This window comes from Nicotiana tomentosiformis, chromosome 4, assembly GCF_000390325.3.
Source record: "Nicotiana tomentosiformis chromosome 4, ASM39032v3, whole genome shotgun sequence".
NCBI classification, from domain to species: Eukaryota; Viridiplantae; Streptophyta; class Magnoliopsida; order Solanales; family Solanaceae; genus Nicotiana; species Nicotiana tomentosiformis.
Window position 1 is genome coordinate 63,055,775 of NC_090815.1, and position 12,923 is coordinate 63,068,697.

The 12,923-nt window shown below is 41.3% G+C and overlaps 1 protein-coding gene across 2 annotated transcripts in view; it reads right to left on the reverse strand.

Annotated features, from left to right (window-relative positions):
- Nucleotides 1–7,870: 7,870 nt before the first annotated feature.
- The window catches only part of LOC104099391 (uncharacterized), a 54,827-nt gene continuing 49,774 nt past the window's right edge, over nucleotides 7,871–12,923 (reverse strand). For both annotated transcript variants that reach the window (XM_070199825.1, XM_070199826.1), the window contains one exon: nucleotides 7,871–8,405. In XM_070199825.1, coding sequence (XP_070055926.1) covers nucleotides 8,208–8,405 — 198 coding nt within the window. In that variant the 3' untranslated portion in view covers nucleotides 7,871–8,207. The remainder of the gene's footprint in view (nucleotides 8,406–12,923) is intronic.

Here is a 12,923-nt window from a genome sequence, read left to right on the forward strand (position 1 = left end):
GCTAACCGGGCGCATAGCCGCCTTGGGCTGGTTCATTTTAAGGTCTTCCGATAAGATCCACTGGTTCTTCTCGTTATTAAAGAGGAAGAAGAATAACTTCTCATGGACCCCGGAGTGCCAACAAGCTTTGGAAAAACTCAAGCGGTACCTTTCGAGCTCACCTTTGCTTCATACTCCGAAGGCAGACGAGCACCGTACCTATACTTAGCGGTATCCGAGATAGCGGTAAGTGGAGTCCTAGTTCGAGAAGAGGAAGGTACGCAATTTCCTATCTATTATGTTAGCTCCTTCTAGGCGAGGCCGAAACTAGGTATCCTCACCTGGAGAAATTTGCGCTCGCTTTGCTAAGCGCCTTCCGGAAGTTAAAGCTGTATTTTAAATGCCATCCCATATGTGTCATAACTAGTTACCCGTTAAGAAACATAACACATAAACTCGAGCTCTTGGTACGATTGGCCAAATGGGCCGTGAAAATTAGCGGGTACGATATCAAATATTGACCCCGAACCGCCATCAAATCCCAAATTTTGGCAGACTTCGTGGCTGACTTCATGCCGGCCTAATACCCGAAGTCGAAAGGGAATTGTTGTTGAACTCGGGGACTTCCTCGGGGATCTGGACCCTCTTTACGGATGGTGCCTCGAACACAAAAGGGTCCAGGCTTGGCATCGTGTTGAAGCCACCCATGGGTAACGTAGTTAGACAATCTATTAGAACTGTGAAATTGACTAACAATGAGGTCAAGTATGAGGCCATGATTGCAGGTCTCGAATTGGCAAAAGCCTGGGGGCCGAAGTGATCGAAGCTAAATGTGACTCCTTCCTTGCAGTGAATTAAGTCAATGAAATGTTAGAAGTAAAAGAGGAACGAATGCGAAGATACCTGGATAAACTACAGGTAACGCTACATCGATTCAAGGAACGGACCCTGCAACATATACCTCGGGATCAAAACAGCGAAGCCGATGCTCTAGCTAACTTGGGGTCGTCCGTTGATTACGATGAATTCAATTCAGGAACGGTCGTACAACTCATGAAATCGGTAGTGGAAGAAGGCCACACCGAGATAAACTCGACAAGCTTAACCTGGGACTGGAGAAACAAGTATATAGATTACCTGAAGACCGGGAAGCTACCCTCGGATCCTAAAGAATCCAAGAGATCACCCCCACTCGGGGACTGTCGTCCAAGACAAGTTCTAACGGCTTGGGTATCGAAGCCCAAAGTTACAAAGCCTATTAGGCAGTTCCTGAGCTCAAAAGGCTACGGCCACCCTAGAAACGGCTCGGAGACATACGAAGCCCGTAATCGAAACATAAAGGCCTTCAAAAATTCCAAACCAGTTCAAAGGCTACCCTCGGCAAAACTATAATCTAAAAACATCTAAACAAGCACTTTGGGGAAAGTTTCCGTTCATACCGAGCCCCCCACAAGATTCAAAAAAAAATTACATCGAGAACGAGTCTTGTTCGAACCTCCGAACAAGACCTTATTTCTACGTTTTATTCCATGCCAAGGCATTTGAAAACTTTGCATTCATAAAGGGGAAGCCAAAAGAAACGAACTCAAAAATCGCCAAACGAAAAAAAGCCTTATATACATTGCAATAAAAGTCTTTTACAAAGTCCAACGATAACGGCCTCAACAAAATGAACAAAATACAAAAACAAAGAAAAATCCCTAAGGCACCTAAGCCTGATCTTCACCAGAACCCGCCTCGTCACCGGAGCCGTCGGGGTCTTCTCCATCCTCGGGTTCGTCGGAGCCCTCAGAGCCTTCTTCACCCTCGGGGTCAGCCAGCTTCTTGGCCTTGGCCTCGAGCCTTTTCGCATCTTCGATCTCGACCGACAGGTCGAAACCCCGAGTAGGGAAATCCTCGAGAGCCTCCCTTCGGGACAACCACTTCACGTACTCGACAGTAACTTTCAGGCAGTCCTGGGCTGCCTCAGCATCAGCCCAGTACTGGGCCACCATCTCTGCAGCATCGGCCCTTGTTATTTCCGATGCACATTTTGTTGTTTCGAGCTCCTTGCCGAGCGCATCCCGTTCAGCAATGGCCGAGCCCAGTTGAGACTGTAGGTCTTCGATTCGTTGAGCCCGTGCTTTGGCCTTCTCTCTCGCCACTCGGAGTAGGACCTCCACTGATGCCAGCTGCTCCCGGGCAGTCTCTTTCTCCGAAGCCAATCGGTCCATTTTTCCTTTCCACCCTTCAGCCATGGCCTTGACCTCATCCATCTCGGCTAGGAGTTAGTCGATCCTGTCAACCTTCTGTTGGACCTGTGGGGTTTGGCCGTTAGTCGCCATGTCTAACTCATCATCACTAACTTTAAAAATATTTACCTGTTCCACCAGGTCGGCATGCTCCTTCTGAACCGCATCCAACTCAGCCCGAAGACTCTTGGCTTCTTCTTCAGATTGCTCGCTGAGAAGCTTATACATGTCCCTCTTTTCAGCAAGCTCCTTGACCTCAGCCTCGAGCTGGTTAACCTCAGCCCGGTACCGGAGGAAACTTTCATGATGAAGTACCGAGGCCTACAAAAATATAAAGGAAAAAAGAAAAGGCATGAGAGATATCAAAAACTAAATCCGAAGATGAAAGAGTGTAATGCCGCCTTACCCGGTTCAGTGCCTGTTGTGCTTCGTTAAACAAGCACGGCGTATCCACCTCGTTCATTTTTACCTGTTCTTCTTCAGTTACCAGGCACCAGAGGTAGCTTGCTATTCCAACGGGGGCGGAAAGAACCCGAGCATCCTCCGGGACGGTGATGATTATTGACCTCTTTTGGCCGGGATCCATGCTCGGGGCGGGGAACCGGTTGATTAATTTTGGGCTCAAGTTCAGCCCGCCGACCTCCAAAGATGGTTCTTTCCTCGGCACCTCCAAATCACCAAACCCGAAGAAGTATTCCAGGGCGGTTGAGTCTACACCTTCAAAAAAGGAACGGAGGGGATCATACACACCATGAGCCCCTTCGTTGGACCGCTCCTTTGTCGTTCGAGCCTCTTTGAGCATAGACTCGGTATAAGAAGAAAACCCTGAAATGTCTGTTACAACGAGTGTCTCCTTCGGGGCATGGCCGGCATCCCGGGAAGTCTCGGCTCCGGTCTCCTCATCGACTTCCCTAATCTGAGGGAGATCAGTCTCATGAATCTCTCGTTCAGCAACCACCCACCCTTCGGGGGAGATCTGTCTACGGGCCACGAGAATATCATCTTCCTCGGGCTCATCCCTGAGCCGATAAAGCAAGTCTGAGTCAGGTGCTCGAGAGCCAGAACTCTCCTTTGTCTTGCGGGCCAATCTTCTCCTTGGTTTCTTCTTCTCTAAGCTCGGGGAACTCAGAGCCTTTCTTTTTTTCTTCTCTCCTGCAGCAGCCCGGGGCTGTCCCGGGGTGGAGGGATCAACGGACAAGTCCTCATCCCCTATTGAAGGCCTAAGCTCTATGGTCTTAGACAAGCCTGCGAAAAGAACAGAAAGGAAACGAGAATGTGATGCTAAAAGGGGAGCCTAATGTTACTTATTCGGGAAAGAGGTCTTACCGTGAGAACGAGCCTCCCAACGGCCCTTCGAGAGCTCGCGCCATGAGCGCTCCAAATAAGGCATCTGCGAGCAAATGCCCTCGATCCACTCCTTAAGCCGAGGAATGGCGTTTGGGACTCGAGCAAGGGCTGCACCACAGCAAATACCGATGAGAAAAAAGGAGATAAAACATAAAATCGACATTTAAAAGAAGGTTATGCTTACGTGATACATTCCACTTCTCGGGGAATGGCCTGAACTCGGTAGGGATCAAGTCTGCGGTCCTCACCTGGACAAAGCGTCCCTGTCAGCCCCGATCCTGGTCCTTGTCGATGCTTGAAAATGGGGCTTTGCTGGCCTGATGTACGATCTTTATCAGTCCCCCCCCCGGAAGATTCGGGGACTGTACATGCGGAGTAGATGGTCGATGGTGAACAAGCAAGAGTCGATTTTGTTCACAAAGAATCGGAGGAGGATTATGATCCTCCACAGTGATGGGTGGATCTGACCGAGGCATACTTCATACCTCCTACAGAAGTCCAGAATAACCGGGTCCACCGGGCCCAGTGTGAAGGGGTAAGTGTAAACACTAAGATACCCCTCCACACGGGTAGTAATGTTGACATCGGGCCCGGGGATTACTATGTCCTTATCCGCGAACCGTAATCCTTACGAACCGCAGGAAGGACGACCTCGGTGATGGAGCAAATGTACCTAGATACCGCTTCGCATCGGCCTTGCACCGATGAGGGTTTTTCGACCTTAAAGTCGTCCGCGATCGAACACCGCCCGGGGACGAACATTTTCAAGGGAGGCTTGGCTGCCGGTTCATCGGTAGCCACGCCCGGAGCGGACCTCTCAAGGTCAACCACATCAGAAGTCGTCTCGTCTACTTTGATGGTCGGCCGTGAAGAAGAAGTAACAACTTTTTGGGGAACAGTCATAGAAGTCTTCGCCATTGTTATCTAGAAAAATGTTAGGAGAAGTGAGAAGGAAGATTGGGAGATGAAGGATAAAAGCTTGCCGAGAAAATCAAATGTGCTGGTTTGGGTAAAAGATAAATGAAAACTTGTGATTTGCTGAAAACTCTTGAAGAATGAAGGTAAAATGTTGGGGTATGAAAAAAGGCGGTAATATCCTGAAGGTAGAAGCTTGGTCAAAAGTAAAACATGAATGAAGGAGGGGGGGTATTTATAGAGGTTTCGCGCCTTTTCGTGTCCAGGGACGGTCTGCCGATGGCCAACACGCATTTGAGGTCATTAGAAGAGACGTTTCAGATTCTTTGTCATTTTTGTCACGGCGTATTGAAGAAGGAATCGAGGTGCTCGTACCATTTTTCGTTGTTTCCATAAACTCACTCTTCGAGAAACGAGGGGACTATCTATATACGGGTGAAACCGAGTCCGTGGGACGCCTCGATTTCCGATAAAGTGAACAGAGCAAGAAACGTAAAGGCAAGGGACCGAAATCGAGGCAAGAAGCCCTTTGGTCCGGGATCCGGGCACCCTCGGAAGTATCAGGGCCATGACCCCCAGGTCCGGTTCGAACCCCAAAAGCCTCGGAGAGCATTACCAGACAATCGAGCACGACCAACAAAAGGTCGTGATATCCGCGACCGGCCGGATATCACGGCGTGAATCTCGGCACATATCGGCAGAGAACCGGTGATTAGTTAAATGAAAATTTTTTACCTTTTATGGAATTCTACTTAGGGTAAAACTTCCCTACTATATAAAGGGAGTGTGATTATTCATTAAGAATATTATAACACGCATATCAAGGCAATATACTCTTATTTTCTCTGTCATTCAAAGTTCTTATTCTTGTTTATTAGTGCTTCGTTATTGTGAGTCCGGGATCGAGGGCAGTCATCTCATTAAGGCTCTTACTAAGTCCGGGATCACCTCTCTTGATCGGTTTGATAATTTATCATGTCCTTTATCTGTTTAATCTAACGCAATTTATCGTTTGTATTGAATTAATCCACGTATTCTTAAAACCCCTTACAAATATAATTGTTATCCGTTTTTTAGGGTAAACAATGATTTCCTGCAATTTTGTAGCTTACATGGCTTAATGATTTCTTGCAAAACTCTGTTCACAGTATAATCTTACCATGTTGGGCCCGTGCATAGTACGGGCATTCCTTGCTAGTACAAGATAAAAACAAAGCAAAACCAAACCATGTTAGGAGAATTATTTTTGGTTGGTAAATAAAAATTAAAGACGTAATTGAGATGCATCAAAAGATAGCAAGAAGAGAAGTTTTACTCATGCTTATAGCCAACTACAAATTACTATACATATATGACAAAAGATATGTAAATCAAATACTAGGTTTATTTATGTATATGTGGCTTTAGATGATTTGAAAATGTCTACGGCAAATAGGCACGGTATATAACCATTTATATGGGAAGAGGGTATTACTTCATTCGTATAAGGATTCCAAGCAAATTTGAATTAGGATGAGGTTTTTGATGTGACAATTTACCCAAGAGGCGATTCTCGTTTCAAAATATATTTTAATTTTTAGAAGATATAAAAGTTGGTTAATATTTCGGGGTCGTACAATATTTAGTCTAAAATATTCGTACTTTTATAATAATTTATTATTATATTATCTATATTTATATTAAAAGCACGAAAGCCCTTAGCGAAATGTCGTTTGCCTTTTTTTACCTTTTAAACGTAGATTTTAAATTAGACAAAATTATAATTTAATTATTTTCTTAATATTTAGCACTTTAAAATCAACTAAAAAATTTTATTATTAGAGTTTTCCTTATTTGAACAGTGTAAAAGCTTTTAATATTTATATATTTAAAATAGAGTAAATTTCTTATTTATAAAAATTCTTTCCTTAGAAATATCCTATGTAGTTACCTAACTTTGACTTTGTTAAATTTCCTTACCTAAATAAATAAACGAAATTTTGGTCTAAGGGTAAAAGAATCTTTCGGTTACAATTTGTTTCCAACATGAATGACGTGAGGTTGGCACTATTTAAGAAGGAAAAAAATTGTATTAATATCCTTTTCAAAATAAAAGAGAGTTAGTCTATCGTGGGTCTCATTAGTAGAAGCCGAGCAAAATTAAGTCTTCTTTTCGAATTCATTGAGGTTGTTTTGTATTTGTTGATGATTGAATGAATGCTCTTGGTTACACTAAAAAGTTAATTTGTCCTGAAGTTTGCACTATAAATTGAAGAACTTCAGACTAATTTGTAAGTTTGTACTATAAAGTAAGGAGAAACTGAAGTTTGCCCTTGCACTATGAACTGAAGTTCCTGAAGTTTGCACTACAAATTGAAGAATTTCAGACTAATTTGTCTAAAGTTTACACTATAAAGTGAGGGGAAACTGAAGTTTGCCCTTGCACTATGAACTGAAGTTCCTGGAGTTTGCACAACAAATTGAAAAACTTCAGACTAATTTGTCTGAAGTTTGCACTATGAATTAAGGGAAAACTGAATTTTGCCCTTTGCACTATGAACTGAAGTTCCTGAAGTTTGCACTACAAATTGAAGAACTTCAGACTAATTTGTCTGAAGTTTGCACTATGAAGTGAGGGAAAACTGAATTTTACCCTTTGCACTATGAACTGAAGTTCCTGAAGTTTGCACTACAAATTGAAATACTTCAGACTAATTTGTATGAAGTTTGCACTATGAAGTGAGGGGAAACTGAAGTTTTCCCTTGCACTATGAACTGAAGTTTGCGTGATTACCTTTGCAAGTCAGGCCAAACTTCTGGCAAAAATATCTGAAGTTTTGCTTTGATAAGGCTACACTTCAGGCAAAAAATTTTGAAGTTCAAACTTCAGACATAAATTTTTGCTACTTCAGGCCCGTATGCCTGAAGTTACCGAAAAGTAGGTACGCTTGCAATTTTTTTTGCAAAGCGGGTATATGTTAAAATGTGACCCAAAAACTAGATATAGATGCAAATCCCCCAACATTGTGAAAGTAAAACCTAACTAAATGGAGAGGGTGACAAAAGTGGCCCAAAGCCATTCAACTCGCCCAACCCGCTCAGATTTTAATGGGTTGGCCATGAGCTACTTTAATGATGGGTTAAGTTTGGGCACAACCCAACTTAACCTATTTATTTTTAGTAGTGGTGTGTATGGATTTTCCTAGAAAATGAGTGATTTTATCACTTATTTTCCATGTTTGGTTGGTGAGTGAAAAACGTTTTTCAAAAAATATTTTTTAGTATTTAGTTAGAGTCGAAAATATGTTTTAAGAAAATATGTTTTTATGCTACTCTCCTCAACCCCCTCCACCCAAATCCCCATGTTTCCTAGCCTCCCCCCCCCCCCCACCCACCCCACCCACAAAAAAATGCCCACATCATCCCAAATTTCTGTACATGATTAGACCTTATAAACAAAGATTTTGTACATGATTAGAATATAAGATGCCCTATCTATACAAGTAACTCAAAAGTGGAGCTCTATACCGCTCCATCTGCAAGAATTTCTTTTCTGACACGAAATAAATCGGGGCTTTAATATGGTATCCAAAGTAAAGCTCCTTGGCAACTGGGAGAATAATTCAAATATCTCTCAAATAGAGACCCTTCAAAACTGCATCAATTATCCTCTAGCAAAGGATATCATACCAGGCAACTGAATAACACCAATGAAGTACACGGTAGGAAGGTAGGTAATTTGCAGCAATAATGTATTCAGGGACGGAACATTCTCATAACCTTAGAGACTTGAAGCCGACAGAACGGACACCTGGAAACTGCAGACGAGCATCTACGACAAAGCACATGACCACAAGGGACTAAAGTAACGTCAACTTCAGTGTTGAGACAGATCCGGCACAACCATGCTGCTTTAGCTGTGTCAGCTTCTTTCGTAGCCATGTCAAACTTTTCCTGCAAATTCACAAGGTTCACCAAGTTCATATTCTAAATTTTGACTGTCTACCCGACACACAACAATATTTGTAAACTTTGAGAGGCCGATTCATGATAATATGGTAGTCATTCATAGGGACCAAGAAAATGACATTATGTTTCTAGAAAAGCAACCACTAAAAAAGAGGTGGGGGTATTAGCATTATATTTGTTATGAAAATAATTATATTATGGATGTTCATTTATTACTCCGCTATAGATAATCTTCCTGAAGAAGATTATCCATTTAGTACTCTGTTGAAGTTTATCTACAAGCAGCTGATGCAGGCAGGTTGCAAGCAGCTCAATGAAATGATTTGCAGCAGCTTCTTATTAAAGAGGCAGGTTGCAAGCAGCTCATGCAGACAGCTTACAAGCAGCTAAAGAAAAGCCTTGCAACTGCTTCCTGAAAAGCCTCGCAGCTGCTTCCTTTCTTCTATAAATAGAGCAGTTTTCAGTTCATTGTGTACATAAGTTTGAAGTTTGAATAATATATCAGTTTCTCTCTATACTTGTCTTTACTTTACAGTTTTTATTTTATAACACGTTATCAGCACGAGACTCTGCCATCTCGAGAAAATACTTTGAAAGTATCAGAGGTACGAACTTTCTTTTTCTAAATAATGTCAAATCTTTCTAAACTTGAGTTTGTAACCCTAGATATATCGGGCAAAAGCTACAGGTCTTGGGTGCTTGATGACGAAATCCATCTTGATGCGATGGGTCTAGCAAACACCATCAAAGATAAAAATCAGGCATCAAACCAAGACCGTGCCAAAGCAATGATATTCCTACGTCATCACCTTGATGAGGGCCTGAAAATGGAATATCTTACTGTTAAAGATCCAGTCATACTGTGTAATAATTTGAAAGATAGATATGACCACCTGAAGATGGTCGTTCTTCCACAGGCACGTTATGATTGGACTCATCTAAGTCTACAAGATTTTAAATCTATCAGTGAGTATAATTCTGCTATGTTCAGAATTATTTCCCAATTGAAACTATGTGATGATAATATTACTGATCATGATATGTTGGAGAAAACTTTCACCACTTTTCATGCCTCGAATATGCTCTTGCAGCAGCAATATCGAGAGATGGGATTTAAAAAGTATTCTAAACTTATATCACATTTTCTTGTAGCCGAGTCACATAATGGGCTATTAATGAAAAACCATGAAGCCGACCTACTGGTTCTTGTCCATTCCCTGAAGTGAATGGGACGAACTTCCACCAAGCTAAGCGTGGAAGAGGACGTGGCCCCAGTCGTGGTCATGGCCGTGGTCGGGGAGGAAACTCTAATCGTGGTAATAACAATGCACCAAAGAACCCTCCTCACCACCAGCAGTGAAAAAAGAAGGAACAAAAGCATGAAGCGGTGCAAGAAGCAAAGCCAGAAAATGCATGCTATAGATGTGGAGGAAAAGGAAGGAACAAAAGCATGAAGCGGTGCAAGAAGCAAAGCCAGAAAATGCATGCTATAGATGTGGAGGAAAAGGAAGGAACAAAAGCATGACGCGGTGCAAGAAGCAAAGCCAGAAAATGCATGCTATAGATGTGGAGGAAAAGGGCACTGGTCACGTATATGTCGTACGCCAAAGCACCTGGTTGAGCTGTATCAAGCCTCCCCGAAGAAGACAGAGAAAAATGTTGAAGCAAATTTTATTTCTGAAGATAATTTAGACTTCATGCATTTGGATGTAGCTGATTATTTTGCACTCCCAGAAGGAGAAACAAGTCATGTGATCGGTAGTGAATCTGTAGAAATGTAAATATTTTAATTTTTGTTGTTTGTAGTAGATAGTATGGTTATGTAATTGTTGTACATAAATAAAAGTTATGCTTTGATAATAATGTTTACTATCATATTTATTTTGTTTATGTCATTTTGAAGAATATGGATAATCCTCAAATTATGTTTGGATCAAAAACCAATCATGAAGATATTTGTGTAATTGATAGTGGAACAACTCATGCCATATTCAAAGATCAGAAATACTTTTCTTATTTGCATAAGGAAAAAGCAAATGTTTCTACAATTTCTGGTAATATAAGTTTGATTGAAGGCTCCGGAAGAACTATTGTATTTCTGTCTAAGGGAACAAAACTTATTATAGACAATGCATTATTCTCCTCCAAGTCCCGAAGAAACTTGTTGAGTTTTATAGATATCCGCCGAAATGGGTATCATGTTGAGACAATAGATGAAATGAACGTGGAATATCTTTGTATTACAAAGAATATTTCTGGCCAGAAATGCATTGTAGAAAAGTTACCAACTTTATCTTCTGGCTTATACTATTCAAAGATTAGTACAGTTGAAGCACACTCTATCGTAAACCAGAAGTTTACTGATTCAAATACTTTTGTGCTTTGGCATGGCCGTTTGGGCCATCCTGGATCAATAATGATGAGACGAATTACTGAAAATTCGAGTGGCCATCCATTAAAGAACCTGAAGATTCTTACAAATGATGAATTTTCTTGTGATGCTTGTTATCAAGGCAAAATGATCACTAGACCATCACCAATGAAGGTTGGCATTGAGTCCCCTACCTTTTTAGAACGTATACATGGGGATATATATGGACCTATTCACCCACCAAGTGGGCTGTTTAGATATTTTATGGTCCTAATAGATGCATCTTCAAGATGGTCTCATGTTTGCCTACTATCATCTCGCAACCTGGCGTTTGCAAAGTTATTAGCCCAAATAATTCGATTAAGGGCACAATTTCCAGATTATCCTATAAAGGCTATTCGCCTTGATAATGCTGGAGAATTCTCATCTCAAGCTTTTGATAATTCCTGTCTATCAGTTGGAATAAAAGTTGAACATCCTGTAGCTTATGTTCATACTCAAAATGGCCTTGAAGAGTCATTTAATAAACGACTGCAATTGATAGCAAGACCGCTACTTATGAAAATAAAATTGCCCACTACTGTTTGGGATCATGCTATCTTGCACGCAGCATCACTTATCCGTCTCAGACCAACACATTATAATAAATATTCTCCGTCACAATTAGTTTTTGGTCATGAACCAAATATTGCCCATCTACAAATTTTTGGATGTGCTGTATATGTGCCAGTAGCACCACCACAGCGCAGTAAGATGGGCCCCCAAAGAAGGTTAGGAATATATATTGGGTTTGAATCACCCTCTATTATTCGCTATCTTGAACCATTGACGGGAGATTTATTTACTGCTCGATTTGCAGATTGTCGATTTGATGAAACAAATTTCCCACAATTAGGGGGAGAGAAAAAGGAAATCAAAAGAGAAATTGTGTGGAAAGTTTCATCATTATCTCATTTTGATCCACGTACCCCTATATGTAATCAGGAGGTCCAGAAGATCATCCATTTACAAAATATAGCAAATCAAATGCCAGACGCGTTTACTGATTTGAAAAGGATAACTAAGTCACATATCCCTGCAGAGAATGTGCCTATACGAATTGATGTCCCAGCAGGACCATCTACTAGCATAAGAACTAGTGAACCTAAAGCACGCCTGAAGCGTGGTAGGCCTTTGGGTTCTAAGGATCGAAATCCTAGAAAAAGAAAATCGACAAATGATCAAAATGATATTATGAAGGGATCTCCTGAATAGACCCAAGATCTGATTAGTTCTGAGATTCCTGAAGAAATCAATGAACCCGAGACTCAAGTGAGTGAGGAACTTTTAATAAGTTCTACTGGTGATGGGATTAATTTAAATCGATCTGAAATAGTGGTGGATAATATTTTTGCATATAATGTTACACTTAACATTATGCAAGATAGTGAGGATTGTGAACCCCGATCTGTCGAAGAATGTCAACAAAGATCTAATTGGCCAAAATGGCAAGGGGCAATTCAATCAGAATTGAACGCACTTGCTAAAAGAGAGGTCTTTGGACCAGTAGTCCAAACACCTGCTGGTGTAAAACCAGTTGGTCATAAATGGGTTTTTGTGCGAAAAAGGAATGACCAAAATGAAGTTGAAAGATACAAGGCTCGCCTTGTCGCACAAGGATTCTCACAACGACCTGGAGTCGATTATGAAGAAACATATTCACCAGTTATGGATGCCATAACATTTCGATATCTCATCAGTTTAGCCTTACGTGAAAGACTTGAAATACATATGATGGATGTGGTTACAGCTTATCTGTACGGGTCACTTGATAATGAGATTTACATGAAAATCCCTGAAGGATTTAAAATGCCTGAAGCATATTCGAAATCTCGGGAAATGTATTCAATCAGATTACAAAGATCTTTGTACGGTTTAAAGCAATCTGGGCGCATGTGGTATAATCGCCTTAGTGAATATTTACTGAAAGAGGGTTACATAAATGATGTTATTTGTCCATGTATTTTCATAAAGAAAATGACATCAGAATTTGTTATACTTGCTGTTTATGTTGATGACATAAATCTTGTTGGAACTCCAGAAGAGCTCCAAAAGACAATTGAATATCTTAAGAAAGAATTTGAGATGAAAGA